The sequence below is a fragment of the Chelonia mydas genome, chromosome 23 (assembly GCF_015237465.2).
Source record: "Chelonia mydas isolate rCheMyd1 chromosome 23, rCheMyd1.pri.v2, whole genome shotgun sequence".
NCBI lineage: Eukaryota > Metazoa > Chordata > Testudines > Cheloniidae > Chelonia > Chelonia mydas.
Genome location: NC_051263.2, coordinates 2,323,910 through 2,342,851, shown reverse-complemented (window position 1 = coordinate 2,342,851; position 18,942 = coordinate 2,323,910). Strand labels below are relative to the sequence as shown.

The window sequence follows — 18,942 nt, the reverse complement described above, 5'->3', positions numbered from 1 at the left end:
CATGGCAGGCTGTCAGGTGGTGAGCCAGGCCTCCTGGGGAGCTACTCCCTGCTCTCCCTCCTCCCCCGACTCACGGGGTGACCCCAGGCACCCCCTTCAGAAACTGACCAACGTCCATCTTCCTGCTAGTCGGGGGTTTGCCCCCCTGTTCCGTTCGCGAGGCCACTCCGGAACCCGCTTGACGCAAAGACAGCACGTGATGGCGAATCCAGTGCCTCCCTGCATCGGTTCTTCCATGGGTTAAAGACCCTCACTGCTAAACACAAGCCCATTTCTAGTCTCCACTTGTCTGGCTTCAGCTCCCAGCCACTGGCTCTCACTGGTCTTTGCCTGCTTAACCAAGGAGTTCTCAGAAATCACTTCCCACTTGCAAACCGCTTACCCTTCTCTGGCCGGGGGACCTGCTCCAAATTGAATGCCCAGGAGCTCCTCCATTAAAGGATCGCCTCCAATTTATAACAGGAGAGCCCCAAATGTGCCCTGAAACATGGCCTGCAGCCCCGCTAGCAGGGACCTCCAACTAGCTCCACACCCCCTTACCAGGGGGGACACAGATGACAGCAAGACACTGGGTGCATGGGAACTTTTACTGGACCGGGCGAGGGGGGAGGGGGGGTGTTAATGTAAACATCCATCCAAGTCAGCTGTGGCCCTCGGTGTCACCGTTCAGGGTCTCTTGTGCCACGGGCTGGCCCCTGTCTGGCTGGCACAGCGTGGGCAAAGGGACTGGAGAAGTCCGATGTTCGTTCTTTGCTCTCCCCCGCAGGAGGGGAGTGCCTGGCACGTGCTGTGTGTACCAGGCATATGCTGCATGGAACTGGCACACGTCCACGTCAGGGAGGCTACAGCACAGCTTCCTGGTTGGCTGTTCCACTCTCACAGACGAAGATCCGTTAGGGCTGGATCCTCCGTCATGTCCTGATCTCGCCCTGCCGCCACCATCATTGTCCCCCTGGCCCTTCCCAGGGCAAGGGGCCTCTCTGACTGCAAGCCCTTCCCAGAGCCCCTGCGGAGAGCAGGATCCTGCAACCAGGCTGGCCACAAATCAGCTGTGATGTGGCGAGTGCAGGCCATGCCCAGTTATTCCTCTGCTGCTTCCCCGTCCGCACTGGCATCTCGCAACCGCTGGGAGACGCGGCTGTGGCTCGCCCGCCGTGCCACCTCCTGGCGAAGCCTCTCCAGAAGGCACTGAGCCGTCTGCTTCAGGCTATGCTGTGTGGGAGGAGAAGGGAGAGAAGCAGTGACCTGGTGAGCGGGACGGGCACAGAGAGGTTACAGCACGGCTACTGACAACCCCAACTTCCTTCAGGAGCCAGCTCATATCGCCCACCTGCCGGAACTCACTTCAGCCGACCCGACAGGCCTGCTCTCCTGCCGCTCGACTGGCCTAGCGCTCGCTTCTGCTAACCCTGCACATGCATACGCACAAGAATCTTCTCCTCTGCAGTCCTGCCCGCCTGTCTCGCTCCATGTCATGTCAAATCTCCCAGGCTGTGAGCCCGCTAGGGCAGGGATTGCCTTGTGCGTTCCTTGTCTGGACAGCTCCCAGCACAATGGGTTCCTAGGTGCTAGCAGAATGATAACCAATCTCCGCTGAACGGATCTGCTCTTTCTTTCTCTGCTAGTTGTTCTGTATCCTGGCTCGTGTCTTTAACTCTGGCAAGCGGCCTGGGGTGCGTCGTGCACAGAACGCACGTTGCAAAATCGTCTGGCATTTCTGACTGCACCCCGATGTCAAACTGCAGGACTCAGGCCTGGCACCTTTCCCTTGTGACAGCTGGGTTTACAGGCGGCGTTTGCGGCTGTTCTTAAGGCCGACCATGGGGAGCCGGACTAGGGCAACTCAGACGTTTGCCTTTTCTCAGCCCTAGAGACAGTCTCCCTCTTCCTTCCTACAGTCAGCAAGGGCAGAAACTCCTGCCTCTGTTTACGAGACTGCGGCTCTCCAAGAAGATTCTCCGAGAGGACAAAACCTGCAGTACAAGGACCACGGGGCTAGGGCGGCCCTCCCGACCCTGGGCAGCTCCTGTTGGAGCAGTGCCTGGTAGATAAGCTCCCCATTGCTGCATGCAACATTCTGGCTGTGCTCTGCAGCACCTGTGCTGGGGACATTCGCCACCACTTGGAAATGGGGTTTTTACACCCCCATTTGCTGCCCTTCTCTATTCCCCGGCATGCAGGGGCTGGCGTTTCTATTTTAAATGAATCGTTAATAGGCAAAGAGCAGAGTGGAGAAGGGACTCGACTGAGCTACAAATTCTGAGCTCGTTACCCTCAGCCCATACAAGCGCCGGTGGATTCCCAGCAAGGTAAGGCCCAGGGAATCTAGACACGATAAAAGGAAATACTCCTTCGTGTGGTGGGAAGGTACAGGAGGTGGTGTTCACAGCACAACGGATCAGAGGGTCAGTTATCACGACGCTTCTATCACCAATAACATTTGCGGCTAAGATAGGAAGAGCCAAATCTACTGCATCAGCAGATCACTGCAAGGAATCCCCCCTGTCTTCCCATATCGTTGGCCTGTGACACTATCAGAAGTTGGGAAAGGTTTTTTTTTTCTAAATCATCTTCTGTACCCGGCACTGGGCACTGCTGAATGCTGCACCTCCCGACTGGATGGACCAGTGACCAGAGCCAGTACAGGAAAAGGCAGGAATACCCGACTAGATGGCTCAACAGTCTGCAGAGGTCAAACAAAACCAGCTTCCTACATCCCTCCTCTCCAGCCATGCTTGGCATCCCCAGAGCTCTGCAGTGGGGATCTTATCAGCTCTGGGAATTCTGGGAGACTCCCGATTGGCTAGTGAAAGGGGCAGACTCCCTCAGGGTGGAACATCTCACAATTGCAAGGGTGGGGGACCCGATTCCCAGAAATAGGGACCACAAGGATACATCAGAAATCTAACTTTAAAATATTACTCACACATTTCTTGCAGTATATTTCATCCCCAAAGATTGCAGAGGATTTAAGCCACATATGCAAGGATCACTTCACCTGCCACAGGCATGTAACCACCTCCAGGCTGGGATGTGACAGTTGTTTAACATCTGCATAGCAACCCCACGCACCAGTTTAGGACAGGAAGTGAGGCAGAACCCCGTGCCCAACTAACAGGAGAGTTTTCAGCCAGAGAGAAGGTCATTATCGTTGGCCAGGACACTGGGACAGCTAAAGTCGGAGGGCTACTGAGATCTGCTTGGCCTTCTCAGAGGGGCCAACTCACCTGCAGAACATGCAGCCCCTTCAGACACACCACAGCCAGCTCACAGAGCCCGTCGCAGGTCAGGTCTGCGTACTCCATGGACAGCAGGGGGCTGGGGAAACTCCGCTTCCAGAGCAGCTGGAACTCCCCAGCGGGCTGCGACGAGGCTTCGGCCTCTGCTGCGCCAGCTCCGGTCGCTCCCGAGCACCAGTACTTGTAACAGAGCAGCTCCTGCAACGGGGGAAGAGAGAAACATGCGGGAAGCAGGCAGGCAAGTTTGCAGGTGGACAGATGGGCCATGCTAATGATGGCCAGGCTGCGCAGGCAGGGGAGGGCGTAACCCAGCGGGACGCAGGCGCAGCATCAAATGATCAACATCTGCAAAAGAGCCAGGGAGCTCCTATCAACCCCCATCTCTGAGCAGCCGTCCCTCCTCCAGCAGGCCTGGCATTTACTGGCCCATTTCAGCAGAAGGCAGGCACAGGTGCACAGGAAACACACACACACATTTTAAACCTTGTTAGCCAGCAGAACTCCCTGCCACGTGATTTCACTGAAGCCAAGAGCTTAGCGGGATTCAACGAGGGATGTTTGTGTGATTAACAAGAAAATACGGCGTTAGAACAGTGAGGATTTGGCAGGGCTAGAGATTTTCCTGCTTTGGGGCATGAGCTGAGCTCTAGCCACTAGGGGGCGTAACAGGGTCTCGCCTTATCTGGTACTCAACCGGACACTGCCTCAGTTTCCCCAATTCTGCAGCCAAACAAAATCACCACAACCTGGGGCTTTCTACTTTTTATCCTAAGACAGTTCAACTTAAAACCAGGCACGCCCAACTTCTGTCTGCAGGCTCACCAGCTCAGGAGACCCCTCCCGAGGGCTCCCATCCTCCACACAGACCAGCTGCCACAGCTCCCCCGCTCCTTTGAATCTTTCTCTGAACTCCGGCTGCCCTTTATATCTGGCTAGGGGGTCATATGGCTGAAACAGAGCTGAGGGTTAGAGGGGATCACAAATCGAATATGTGTCAATCATGTGATGCAGTTGTGAAAAAAGTGAATAGCATTCCGGGGTGTGTTAACAGGAGTGTCGCGCATAAAACCCGGGAGGTAACTGTCCCGCTCTGCTCAGCGCTGGAGAACACACTTTACTAAAGATGTGGACAAACTGGAGAGAGCCCAGAGGAGAGCAACAACAATGAGAAAAGGTTTAAAACACCTGACCTAGGAGGAGAGGTTAAAAAAAAACTGAGCACGTCTAGTCTGGAGAACAGAGTGAGGGGGAACCTGAGAATAGTCTTCAAGGCTGGTACAAAGAGGACGGCGATCAACTGTTCTCTGTGTCCACTGCTGGTAGGACAAGGGGTAACGGGCTTAACTGGCAGCAAGGGAGATCTAGGTTTGGATATTAGGACAAACTTTCTAACTCTAAGGACAGTTAAGCTCTGGGACAGGTGACCCAGGGAGGTTGTGGATTCCCTGTCACTGGAGGATTTAATACCAGGTTAGGCAAACCCCTGTCTGGGTTAGTCTAGGTTCACTTGACCCTGGCTCAGTGCAGGGGGCTGGATGCAATGCCCTCTCGAGGTCCCTTCCAGCCCGACATTTCGATGATGCTACGGTATGATTCTATGATCTCCCAGCAGCCCTGAACCTGAGTCACATGACCCAGGGCCAGCAGAACCAGGAGGTGGAAATACTGTGGGAGCGCCACCCCAGCGTAAACTCATGCATGCCCAGCATGGAGGTGGGGGACGATGGAGGCGAGAGTGGGACCCAGGGAAGTGTCACAGGCCTGAGAGCAGGTAGAAACCCCCAGGACCCCCCCTTCCCTGCCTGGAGCCAGCTGACCCTCTCCCCCACCTGGCAGAGTCTCAGTACCTCCCCTAACTCCCTCTATTACCCCTATGCCCCCCATTCACAGGGAGCTTCTGCCCCCTGGACTCAGCCTGGTAAAAGGGCCAGGCCACCTTCCTCTGAAGCAGCTGGGACTGGCCAATCCCTCAGTGCCCCTATCACAGATTCACACAGCGGATCCCACCTGACACATGCTCTCGCTCCCTGCCTGGGGTCAGCCCTAGACCAGCCCGTTTCAGTGGGTTTCACCATGCAGACAGGGAAGCAGCAGCCCACCTCCAGCAGCCTGCCGTGCCCCTCCACCTACCTGTCCGTATGTGCCCAGGAGTATCTCGGGCGCTCCGTCGAAATCGATGTCCGTCACCAGGGCACAGAGCACGCTGTCATGCCGGTCACTGGCTGGCAGGGTCAGCTGGTCTGCCAGCCCATGGGTCAGGACGTTCCTGGGGGGCATGGTGGGGGAAGTTACCAAACACAGAGCAGGGATCTCCCGAGGCCCGGCCCAGCCCCCTACGCCCTGGGCCACACTGCATCTCAAATCGCCCCCCAGGTAGCCTGGGTTAGGGTCAGGACTGAGGAAGGCTCCTCGGGGGGGACCCTGGCTCCGGGAAAGGCTGCCTGTTGCTGGGCTAGGCGAGCTGTTCCCCTCCTGGTCACGGCCTCGTCTCCAACGGAGCTGGAGGGGAGCAAAGGCCGTGCATTCTGCGCTCGTAGGTGCGCACGAGACTGGGGATCCTGCCGCTCCAAGCTGCAGGTGAGCTGGCGGGAAGAGACCTGCCCCCGAGCCAGCCAGGCCACAGCGGCTCTCCGATGCTCAACGCCAAGCTCACTCTGCCCTCACGACCCGGTCATCCCCAGCCAGGGTGTGGAAAGGGCCCCATGGTGGGACGCCGGCAAAGCACGTCTTGGCACGTCCCAGCCCCCAGCACTGACCTGTATACCACGGACAGCTCGATGGTGCTAGTGACGAGAACACTGTAGCCCTGGTCGCCTGCATTACCTAGTGGGAGCAGACAGGGCAGGTGGTGACGGGGAGACACACCAGCCAGCGGGCTAACGCTTGGCTCCCAGCCATTGCAGAGCTCTGGGCAGCTTCCCTCTCCGCATCTGCCAGGCAAGCTCATCTGGGCCCTCCTCGACCCCACTCCACCTGCTGCCTTGCTTCAGCCTGACTCCATTGCTGGGGACAAGCGAAGCGGGAAGCAGGACTCCAGTGGCCTGAACCACCCCGAAATGTGCCCCCCAAGATTTAGGGGCACAGAACAAGTGGTTGTGAGCTAACCCACCTGAACCCCAGGCAGCCCCAAAGGACTGGAAACCGGAGCGAGGGAGGGGGCTGGGTCTGTTTGCGAGGGCGAGGGAAAGCATTCTGTACTCTGCGCTGCAAGGGTTAAAGTGCATCAGACCCCACAGAGCACCCCGTGAGTTACAAATGAACCCCCCCAACGTCCGCTTGGTCAAATCTAAGCCACGCCTCCCACCCCCAGCTCCCTTCGCGCTTACCATTCTGGGCAGGGTCACCCCCGGGGGACGGCAGCGTGAACAGCAGGACCTTGGAGATGGGGCCGTCCTGCTGAATGCTCCAGCTCTGCAGCACCTCTGCAACGGAGAGACACAGGGCGCTGAGGGCAAGGCGGGCGACCAGGCGACAGCTGGGTGGGACTTTTTGGACAAAATGTTCTCCCACCGGGTCACCAAAACCATTAGCGGGAAAGGATCAGTTTTGACGAATTTCCCAACTGAAAAAAAAGTTTAAATGTTTCAGAAAAGTTGGGGCGTGGGATAGGGGGTGTGGGTTTAAAATTTAACGTAGTTTACACTAAATAAAGGGTTAAAAAAAAATTGGTTGCAATCGAAACGTTTGGAAATTAACAAAACGTTTCCACTGACCTGAACCCAGATTCGTTTTGGTTTTGGTTTGTCAGGCTGTGAAATCTGAGGGGGGATTTTGACTTTTTGTCCCAATTCGGGATGGAAACGGCTTCGAAATCTCCAACTCCCAGCAGAGATGGGAATGCCCATCAGATCCTGTCTGGCCAAGCCCCTGTCCCGAGGGGTGTAGCAGGAAGCTCCCACAGTCCACTCCCCAGGGCTGTGCAGAACCTCGGTTCAGATGAGTTCCCCTCCTTCTCGAGCTAATTCATATTCAATCTAACTACTGTGTTAGACAGTTTGCGTTTTTGTTTATTTACCAGGTAATCTGCTTTGATCTGTTTGCTATGACTTATAATCACTTAAAATCTATCTTTTGTAGTTAATAAGCTTGTTTTTGCTTTATCTAAACCAGTGAGTTTGAGTGGGAGAACATGGGAAAACATAGCTTAAGGGACAAAGGCTGTTGCCTAATCCTCTCCACATTGAGGGGAAGGCGAACTGGATAATAAAATTCATACTGGTTGGGGTTTGGACCAGGGCAGAATGGCACAGCCCTTGGATCCTAGCTTGGGAAGCTGGTGGTTATTTTGGCTGTAGCCTTTCTACTCTTGGTTCGTGCAGTGGCTAGCCAGAAAGCCTGCAGGTAACTGCAGCTGGGTGTGTCCCTACCTGTGTGAATGCTGGTGGAAGTGTAGGACCAGGAGCAGGTCTGCAGCTTGTCACAGCAGCTCAGTGAGAGAGGGAGCCCAGGCTGGTGGGTCAGAGGGCTCAGCGGTACCCCAGTTCCAGGTGGCACCATGGGGGGAACCCATCACACCCAGCTAACCCACTGATGTCTTGCGTGCCCTTGGAAGGGCAGCCCCGGCTCACCTCTGCTGGCCTGCTCCACCTGGGCCACCCGGACGTAGCCACTCTGGCACCCAAAGGCTGTGAGACGCTGGCCTGAGCCAGGGATGTTGCAGACGTCCAGCCACAGCACGCTGCGGGGGGAAACACAAGACGTGGGGCTGTGCGCCGCCGGGGGCAGGGGATGCTGCCCCGAGGAGGGGGAGGTGGGAGAGGAAAGGAAAAGGCAGGGAGAGAGAATACGGCGGGGAAGGAGGAGAACGTGTCGGGGGGACCAGGGGCCGCAGGGCTGAGAGTAGCAGCAGGAAGCCCTTGCATGTGAGCACTAGGCTGAGCCATCTTTAAGGGTGGCCAACAGCGCGGAGATCGCGACCACACTTCCCACTTGCTACAGCGGGGGAGGAGGTCCGGCTAGGCGGGGCGGGCGACGGAGCGTGGGAAAGGCTGGGAACCACTGGTGTTATCGGGGTATAAACCGTGGGTTAGAGCCGCAGCTGGTGTCAAATGGAAGTCTCTGCTCCAATGGAGTGAGACCGATCGGGGGATCTGGCCTCTGCCCCACCCCGCTAACACAGACTCCTCCTCCCCCACCCTGCCACTCAGCCCCCCGGGAGAATGCACCCCTAACAAACCATTTCTCCTACTTGCTGGGCAGCTCCTGGAGCTCCGGGAAGAGGTTCTGCACGGGCTGCTCCTCGAACTGGTGCAAGCCTTCGTTCTGCAAGGGGGAAACGGTCCCGTCATCAGTCCAGGCCCGGCCAGACACTGAGCTCAGATTAACTGGGATGGGCCCCCAGTGTCTCCCATTGAACCTGCCCCAGTGTGCCTTTGAGGCAGCATGGCCTAGTGGTTGGAACACCACACAGACTCAGGAGACCCGGGATCTATTTCCAGCTCTGCCATTGGCCTGCTGGGCGACCTTGGGCAAAGTCACTTCTCTTTCCCTGTGCCTCAGTTTCCCCATCCCAAAAGGGATGATGAGACCAACCTCCTCTGTAAAGTGCTGTAGGATCTACTGACGGAGAGTACTAGGCAACGCTTTGCTATAACCACATGGAACTTCTTTTTTTTAAAGGGATAGCGCACACAGTCCTTCCCCAGCGCAGATACCAGCAGCCCTGCATCTCTGGGAAGGAAGTGAACCTGCACCGGGTGTCACACAACGAGCTCCCAGCCGTGTGAGGCCCCGGGGAGGGGAAGAGAGCCTCAGGGTGCAATGCAAGTGCAACAGGGCGGGGCTCTGAGTATTAGAGAAGCAACGAAGGGCCATGGTGGATTCTCAGCACTTGGAGTCTCTCTCTCGAGACAGGACATCTCTTCCTAAGAGCTCTGCCACAAGCTATGAGCTGGAGGCAGAAAGAACAGGGGGAAATTCTTCAGCCGGTGTTATGCAGGTCAGCACAGAATCCCCCATTTCCTGTCCTAAAGTGCTGTAGAGATGGCTGGAGAACAGTTGCCAGACCTCACCCCTTTGGGGGCCACATTTGGCACTGCGTGAGCGAGTGCTGCCCCACCCCACTCCAGAGGCAGCTGCATGGCAGCCCTGCGTGAGGGATCCCCATGTTATCAGCTGCCCCACCCTATTCCAGAGGTGGCTGCATTTTAGTGAAGGTAAGTAATCCCTGTGTTGGAGAGGAAAGGCGCCAGGCCACACAGGAATCAATTGTTCTCCAAGTGACTTCCAGAGCACATGGCTCTGTACCAGGGCAGAACCCAGCAGCAGGTGGCTCCTCCTGGGCACTGATCTCACCTCTTTGTACAGGTGAATGCAGGGGTCGTTCCCACTCAGCAGAAAGACTGTCTCTGGCTGGTCTCCAACATGGACTCTAGAAGAGCAGAAAAGGAAAATAATTACCAGGAGAAGTGGCGATTCCACACACTTGAGGACCCAGCTGTGGGAAAGGTGCCGCTGGAGGAAAGACTTTGCTGCCAATGGATCCCAAAGCGCTTCGCACGGGCCTGGTTCTGAATGGTGCTGAGCACCCTGATTCTCAGGGACTTCAGCAGGACTGGAGGGTGTTTAGCACTTCGGGATCCAGCACACACAGTCCACCGCCCCTGCAATGCAGCCAGCTCTGGGGTGGAACGCTGTGACTCTTTAACCGTGAATGGCAGTGCCAGTAGGTAGGTTAGGACGGGGGAGGAGAAATGAAATTGCAAAGGGAATTTAGGAACGCAGAATGGAGTTTCCCTGGGATGGAATTTGGACTGGATACCGCCCAGGGCTGACACGCCTAACTCTCAAGAAAAGTGCTATCGGATCTTTAAGGAGCATGAACAATCCTAGGTCTGGTCTACACCTAAAAACGTAGGTTAATGTAAGCTGCCTGCATCACCCTATTTGCGCCTGTGTCTACACTTCCATTTGTCTCTGGCTGTCATAAACGCCCCGTTACAGCAACGCAGTCCAACCACCTCCCCAGGCAGTCTGGCATGATGGCCAACCTACCAAGATCGAGGCAGGGCGAGCATCGACACTGTGCGACCTGCGCTAATCCTAACAGTCCTCCAGCCGCTGTCCCACAATGCCCCATTCCCTGCATCAGTGACCGCTCTCGTCACAACTGTAAACTCCACTGCCCAAGGGTCACGGAGACTGGAAGCCACCCCTGCGTGTTTCTGAAATGCCTTTCCCGGATCACCCGCCTTGTTCTGCACAACTGCCCAACCGACCATGCCCGTTCTACATACTAGACACACCCGGGCCCTGAAAGACAGGATGACAAATCCCAGAGTCTTCAATGTCTTTTTTACAGCTGATGTTTAAAGCAGAGAGGGGCTGGGGGGATGGACGATCATGCCACGTGGAGCGGTGATTGCTAGTGTGAGCTCACAGGCTCGTGTATGGGAAGAAAAGAGAATGGCGGAGCGATATACGTACTCCGCATGGTACAGCTGGAATGGGGTGAACTGCAGCTCCAGGTTCAAGCAGCTTTCTGGAGGGGAAGAACAGAGATGAGTAAGAAGATAAATCGGACACAGAATTACCTGCCGGTTCTCTAACAAAACACCACCACAAATCGCACCACAGACTCTCCGAGAGTCAGAGGCTGTGGCCCAGAGGACCTGCTTTGAAGTTTAGCATTCCTGAAATCGACGCTTTAACCCCCATCTCAAAGGAAGCACTAGATGCCCGTGTGGCCAGGGATCTAAGAGATCAGCACTCAACTCCCAGCGCTGCCACAGGCTCGCTGTGTGACCCTGGCAAATCACGGCACCTCTCCAGGCCTCACGCCCTCACTGGAGAGCAGTGACAGGGCAGCTAGAGTTAAGGTTACAGTCAGCTTTCTGTTTCAAGCTCGACTCTTCTATGTCCTCTAAAATCGGCAGGGGAACTTAGATTGAACAGGAATGTGGTGTGCCTCATGGGGGCGCAGGATAGGCTAGTGAGCCGTATTGGGGGTCATGCGACAAAGGGGTTTCTGAGACACAGACACCTCCCCACCCCTCAAAATAGCTTTTCTTAAGGTTCACAGATTTTTTCCAATATGCAACAGGGTTCAAAGCGGGCTGTGAACGGATAAAATGAGGGTGACAATACTTCCTTCAGCTTACTGTTTGGCTGCCCTGGCTGTTAGCCTGTACGCTCTTTGGGGTAGGGACTGTCTCTTACTAGGTGCATGTGCAGCGCCCGGCACAATGGGGACCTGATCTTGGTCAGGATCTGGGCAGCGCCTGGCACAATGGGTCCCTGATCTCGGTCGGGGTCTGTGCAGCGCCTGGCACAAATGGGGCCTGACCTTGGTCAGGGTCTGGGGCAGTGCCTGGTACAACGGGGGCCCTAATCTCAGTTGGGGTCTCTAGGCAGTACCATAATATTCATAATTCAAATTAGGCTGGGGAACAGACAGTCATTCTGTCAATCTTGCACTGCCCCCTGCCCTCCTCCCCTAGCTATGGGCTAAACGGGACGTAGCAGGAATTAAAGAGGGGAGAGGGATCTACCCAGGATTCTAGGAAAGCTGAAGGGCCTAAAATTTAACAAGAGCCTCCTGATACTATTTCCTTTTTAACATGTTTCCATAGTAAGACGACAGGAGGACCCGAATAAATCCATAAGTGTCTTCAAGATGAGGATTGCAACAGTGTTAAAATCCCGGCCACCCAGCTCAGTTCTGCAGACAGTACATTTAATCTGATTGAAGGATGGGTGCACCAGCAGAAGTTACACTAGGCAGCCAGTTCTAGCAAGAATTCTCTGAAGTAACTTAAAGATCTTCATCTCTGGAACAAAATCTTCATCTCTGGAACATTTTTCAGCACCTGTCAGCCTGCAGAATCCCCAAGGGTAACTCACCTACCACTAAAATGCAGCCACCTCTTGGGTGGGCTACAGCAGCTGTTCAACCACACACAGAACTGCCATAGCATTGCAACTGTTATCTGTGGTTTATTATTTGGATTACAGCAGCGCCCACAAGCCAGAGCCCATCATGCCAGAGGCCGTACAGACATACAGGAAGGGACAGTCCCTGCTCGGAAGGGCAGAAAGTTCCGCAACTGGAACAAACGTGGGAACTTTAGGAAGACAATACCATTACTCACATTGGCCAGGACCCCAGGGATGACAACCAGAGCTTTAGGGAAAGCGTGTGGGGACCTTTTGCAACCTGTAACTGGCCAGATTTCAGTTAGGTCTTCTCTGAAAGAGGGTGCCTCACAGGGGAGAGCGCCCACCCTTCAGAGCACTCCCAGTTGAGTCATCAACACCACTCCCTGCAGCACCTGTGTTTTCCCTAGAGGTCCCCCAGCTAAGCACTGAGCCAGGCTGATGCGGCTTAGCTTGTAAGATGTGACAAGATCGCAGCCCTTGGGTTGACTGCAGGAGGCCAATTATATTTACTCTCTGCTGCCCCGCTCCCACCAGAGAACAGCACAGGGGTCAGAGGTCAGACGTTAGCTTGGTTACTTACGTGCGATGGAGTCCAGGTTATATTCCGATCCAGGCTCATAGTCACAATAAATGTTCAGAAACGGACTCGCTTTATCTCCAGAGTCCTGGAGAGAGAGAGGGAAAGAGGAACCCGTCTGAGGATCATCAGCGATGTTAGCTTAGGGAGTAACAGAACCTGTGGGGTTCATTTCAAAGCACAACATTTTTAAAAGGACACATTATCATACCATTTCCTTAAGGGAACGGACAGTTCTGGGGGCCAACAATGGAGTCTAAATCCTAGCCCTCTGCTATTATTTATTATCTAGGACCCCTGGTCACGGACCAGCATGCCACGGCGCTAGGCAGAAACTCAGAACAAAACCACACTCCCTGCCCCACAAAGCTTACAGTCTAATTATCTCACTAGAGACAACAGATGGACCTGGACTGAGGAGTACAAGGGAACAATACCGGCCTGTAGAATAGGCAGCTAATCAGGGGCTCAAAGCTGTCACTGTCATGGGAATAACAGCTGGTTCAGTGGCCTATGTAACATCAAGCACTTTCCATCAGTAGATCTCAAAGCATTTTCCAAAGGAGGGTGGTATAATTATCTCCATTTTACAGAAGGGAAAACTGAGGCACAGAGCAGGTCTCAGACCTTTTTCATGCTAGCTGTCTCAGCAAAGAAGCCAAGAATTTGGACTGAGATTTTTCATGAGCCTAAGGGACTTAGGCACCCAAATCCAATTGAAAGTCAGCGGCAATTGGGCATCTAAGTCATTTAGCCTCTCTGGGTCTCCACTGCCTATCTGTACACTGAGGATAATAGCATGGATATACCTCACAGGAGTGTTGTAAGAATAAGCACATTAAAGACACTGAGGAGCTCAGACACTACAGTAATGAGGATCATATTAGGTCGCTAGCTTAGACAGATGTGCATGGAGTTAGATAGATTAGATCTGCACCCAGGACACATGGCAGGACTGCGTACGCAGTGTAGAAGTTTGCCCTGCTACTGACTGGGATGAATCAGTTTTGTTGCTCGCTACATCCTCAGGGATTTCACTCCAGCACCTTCCACAGAGCTACATACACTTTAAAATGCAACAAACTCCACCTGTTGAAGAAAGCGGAGGGCAGGAAAGGAAAAGCAGGTACCTTAATGAAAGTTATTCCCACCACGAGACCCCTCTTCGGCGGCGACTTGCTGAAAGTGTCAATCGAGACAATCTCAGCATCAACTGCCAAGAAACAATAAATCATTGACACAACTGGTTACTATTATTTGTACCAGGGAACAGATCCCCATGGTGCTAGGGTTGTACAAGCACAGACTAAAATAACAGTCCCTGCCTTGCAGAGTTTACCATTTTAGATTAACAGTTTAGATTTTTGCCAAAGGTCACAAAGTTTAATGCAATAATAATAAACTTTGCACAATACTTGACTCCTGTTTGCAGGCCTTATACAAACAAAGAGTGTTTTTCCATAACCTCTCAGGTGCCTTTAAAAACAATGGCTACATTGCACCAGAGGGAGGATCTCAAAGCAATTTACAAAGATCAGTCCCATTATCCTCATTCCAGAGACAGAGAGAAACTGAGACACAGGTCCAAGGCCACACAAAGAATCCTCAGGAAAGCTAGGAACAGAACCCAGGAGTCCCCGTTCCCTGTTCTAACCTCAAAACCTCACTCCTCTCCCAAAACCCAGGAGTCCTGACTCCCAGCCCCCTGACCTAACAATGACTACCAGACCCTCCCTCTGCTCCTAATCTGACCTTTCGCACCAAGGAAATAACTGAAAAGGTCCCTGTCACCCACCTCGGGTGGACTCACCCCAACCTGAGTGTGCTCCCTAACCCCTCTCCCCAGGAATGGAGGTGAACTGAAGCGCCCCCAACCCCAGAATGACCCCCTGACCCCTCTCACCAGGGATATAGGCGCACTGCAGTTCCGATGAAGTGAGCTGTAGCTCACGAAAGCTTATGCTCAAATAAATTTGTTAGTCTCTAAGGTGCCACAAATACTCCTGGTTTTTTCGCAATTCCCTTGGCCACCCACCCCCACGTGACCCCTGACCCCAGAATGACCCCCAGCCCCTCTCACCGGGGATGTAGGTGAACTGCAGCCCCCGGGCCACCCACCCCCACATGACCCCTGACCCCTCTCACCGGGGATGTGGGTGAACTGCAGCCCCCGGGGCCACCCACCCCATGTGACCCCTGACCCCAGAACGACCCCCGGCCCCTCTCACCGGGGATGTAGCTGAACTGCAGCCCCCTGGCCACCCACCCCGCGTGACCCCTGACCCCAGAACGACCCCTGACCCCTCTCACCGGGGATGTAGGTGAACTGCAGCCCCCGGCCACCCACCCCCACGTGACCCCTGACCCCAGAATGACCCCTGACCCCTCTCACCAGGGATGTAGGTGAACTGCAGCTCCCGGGCCTCCCACCCCGCGTGACCCCTGACCCCAGAGTGACCCCTGACCCCTCTCACCGGGGATGTGGGTGAACTGCAGCCCCCGGGGCTACCCACCCCGCGTGACCCCTGACCCCAGAACGACCCCTGGCCCCTCTCACCGGGGATGTGGGTGAATTGCAGCCCCCGGGCCACCCACCCCCACGTGACCCCTGACCCCAGAGTGACCCCTGACCCCTCTCACCGGGGATGTGGGTGAACTGCAGCTCCCGGGCCACCCACCCCGCGTGACCCCTGACCCCAGAACGACCCCCGGCCCCTCTCACCGGGGATGTAGGTGAACTGCAGCCCCCTGGCCACCCACCCCGCGTGACCCCTGACCCCAGAGTGACCCCTGACCCCTCTCACCGGGGATGTAGGTGAACTGCAGCTCCCGGTTCACCCACCCCGCGTGACCTCTGACCCCAGAGTGACCCCCGGCCCCTCTCACCGGGGATGTAGGTGAACTGCAGCCCCCGGGCCACCCACCCCCACGTGACCCCTGACCCCAGAGTGACCCCCGGCCCCTCTCACCGGGGATGTAGGTGAATTGCAGCTACCGGGCCACCCACCCCGCGTGACCCCCGACCCCAGAACGACCCCCGGCCCCTCTCACCGGGGATGTAGGTGAACTGCAGCCCCCTGGCCACCCACCCCCACGTGACCCCTGACCCCAGAGTGACCCTTGACCCCTCTCACCGGGGATGTAGGTGAACTGCAGCCCCCTGGCCACCCACCCCCCGTGACCCCTGACCCCAGAGTGACCCCTGACCCCTCTCACCGGGGATGTAGGTGAACTGCAGCCCCCGGCCACCCACCCCGCGTGACCCCTGACCCCAGAGTGACCCCCGGCCCCTCTCACCGGGGATGTAGGTGAACTGCAGCCCCCGGGCCACCCACCCCCACGTGACCCCTGACCCCAGAGTGACCCCGACCCCTCTCACCGGGGATGTAGGTGAACTGCAGCCCCCTGGCCACCCACCCCGCGTGACCCCTGACCCCAGAGTGACCCCTGACCCCTCTCACCGGGGATGTAGGTGAACTGCAGCCCCCTGGCCACCCACCCCGCGTGACCCCTGACCCCAGAGTGACCCCCGGCCCCTCTCACCGGGGATGTAGGTGAACTGCAGCCCCCTGGCCACCCACCCCCCGTGACCCCTGACCCCAGAGTGACCCCGGCCCCTCTCACCGGGGATGTAGGTGAACTGCAGCTCCCGGGCCACCGGCCGCAATTTCTGCCGCAGATCCTGGTAGCGGAAGTAAATCACCTTCCCCTTCAGGGTGGCCACCAGGAGCCCCCTGGGGCCCCCGCCGCAGGCTCGCCCGGGGCCCGCCGCGCCCTCGGGCCCGGGCCCGGGCCCGGGCCCGGGCCCGGGCCCGCCCGCCGCCTCCAGCCCCGCCTCCCGCCGCGGGCCCCCCCGCCCGCCGGCCCCGCGGCCCGGGCCGCCCCCGGCCAGCGCCGCCAGCCCGTAGACGTTGCTCTGGGAGGCCAGGCGGGTGAAGCTGTCCTCCGGCAACGGGCAGCCCCGGCGCGCCCCCGGGGGCTGAGGCGGCTCCATGCCCCCTCGTCCCGCGGCCACCCGCCCTCCCGGGTCAGGCAGCTCAGCGGACACCTCCCCGCGGAGGGGTCCTGGCCGGCCGGGCAGGCGCTCGCGGGGGCAGCTCGGCCAGGTGGGCGGGCCTCGCGCAGCGACCGGCGCCAGCGTCGCCGCGGGTGACGTCACGAGGCCGGGCAGGGCAAGGTGCCCGGAGCCAAAATGGCGCCCGCGGAGCAGCAGGGGAGCCGTGTCCCCATGGGGTAGGGGATGGGGAAGTCGCCCCATGGGGCAGAAGCTGGAAGGGGTCACGTGAGGCAGCTCCCCCCAGGGGCAAGGCGGCCACGCCCCCTCTCGGGGGAGGGGACAGAACGGTCACCTGGGGCAGCCCCCCCATGGGGCAGGGGATGGAAGGGCCAGCTCCTCGAGGGGGCAGGGAGGACTCAGGGCAGCCCCTCACACATACACGGAGGGTTAGGGCACCAAGGGCAGGTGCCCCACACCTAGGGGGAAGGGGCGCTCAGAGTAATCCCCCTCCCGTGTGCAGGCATAGAGTAGTAACCCTTTCCATGGGGCAGGGGCTGCCACCCACACCCCCTTGGGGCAGGGCACACTATAGTTCCGTACCCATGAGGGGGGAAAAGGACATGAAGGGCATCTGCCCCCACAGAAGGGGCAGGACTAGGGGCACCCCTCCCCCCCCCCCAAGAGTATCAGGGCAGCCTCTCTCTAGGGGGCATGACAGTGGGAGGGGTACTCAAAACAGCCCCTGAACTCACCTCCAAGGCAAGGTTAAGGGTAGTCACTTGCCCCCAGACAAGGGAGTGCTCCGGACAGAAACACACCCAGCTTTCCCCACCCCACACACACACTGGGCAGGAAGAGAGGGAAGCATTTACGACAAACTCTCAACATACAGAAAGGGAACAGGTCCACCATCTTGCCTCAGTTTCCATGCTGGTGCCCTGCCCTCACACTGCAGCAGGCGAGAAGTGACGTGACGCCTTTGCAACAACAGGCATTCTCCACTCAGAATAAACTCAAAAAGGGTCTAAACTTCTACCTGACAAGACACAAAGCGCAATCACTGGTGTAGCTCACTTTTTCCGCAGCAGTGGGGATGGTTTGGAGGGTAAAGAGAGGGTCCAGCCTGGCTGAATTCAGGGTTCAACACAGCTGTGATACAAGAAGAGATTTCTATGCTAAAGTCTGTGTTATATCTGCTCATAGATTCTGCCTGGGAAAGTTTTGTAAAAATTAGCACTAGCTTTTTCCATACTGTAGGAGCAGAGGTGGATTTTGTCACTACTAAACCTTGTTTGAAGATAGGGACCCTCTATCATAGCAGCACATTTATCCACCTCCACCGAACAGAAATCGCTGCTGTTTAGTCACTGTAACTTGGGCTGCAGGAGGAGGAAGAGTCCCATTCTACACTCAGGATTTCTTGGGCCTGTTAAAAATGTGGCTGCAGTATGGCCAGTTCTCGGACGGTGACCCTGGAGCTGTACCAGTTTACTCCAGCTGACCGCTTGTGCTTGTTTATGTCAAGACTTGACCAATCGTTGCAGCTGCTCCAATGTACTAATGAACCAAACTGCCAAGTGAGGGACCATACCTCTAGCTTCTGAGGAGACAGGCTTGTTAATGAACAGCTGGAACTCTTTAATAGGTTAAGACAGAATGTGGTCCAAGGACAGAAAATATCAGCACAAGGAGAGCAGCATGGAGTCATTAGATCAACAAAAGCATCAGCTTAGAAAAAAAAAAAAAAGGTAAATCTCAGCTGTTCATTAATTCACATCTACCATATGTGCTGATGGATGAATGGCTAAACAGCTGAACTGCTAACAGGGTGATTTTGTAAGGATTCCATGCCCAAGGTGAAAAATAGCCCCACAGAGTCCAGACGGATGTGGAATCTACCCTAGCTCTCAACGTGTCAACTGAACTAACTAAATTCTAACTGCAGAATACTTAATTCCGACTTGTCAAGAAAATGTTTGAGAGGGTTCAGGGGGTAAGGCTGGAAATCAGCAAAACCACTTCTTTCCCCGTCAAATCCAGTGTTACAAACAGTGACTCAATGTAGAATAGTTCTCATGGTTTTTTTTTTTTTTGGGAGGATAACAGGACTGAACCGAGCAGACACCTGAACACACAGGGGGAAGATCTGGCAAATGAAGGTGGGGGTTTTTTTTGTTCGCTCCATAGCCAGTGTTCAGAATAGAATCACCATTTAAAGGGATTGCAAGGTAATGGGAAAATGCAGTTGCAAC

At 56.1% G+C, this 18,942-nt stretch overlaps 1 protein-coding gene across 1 annotated transcript; it reads right to left on the bottom strand.

Annotated features, from left to right (window-relative positions):
* Positions 1-573: 573 nt before the first annotated feature.
* KPTN (kaptin, actin binding protein) lies at positions 574-16,743 on the bottom strand. Its single transcript, XM_043534476.1, has 12 exons — positions 16,318-16,743; positions 13,824-13,906; positions 12,697-12,781; positions 10,665-10,719; positions 9,534-9,609; positions 8,428-8,501; positions 7,808-7,917; positions 6,566-6,661; positions 5,996-6,062; positions 5,370-5,505; positions 3,228-3,437; positions 574-1,212 (listed from the first exon to the last, which is right to left on the bottom strand). Exons 1-12 carry the CDS (start codon positions 16,685-16,687, stop codon positions 1,081-1,083), a joined length of 1,494 nt encoding a protein of 497 aa, XP_043390411.1. The 5' UTR covers positions 16,688-16,743; the 3' UTR covers positions 574-1,080.
* Between the last annotated feature and the right edge of the window lie 2,199 nt (positions 16,744-18,942).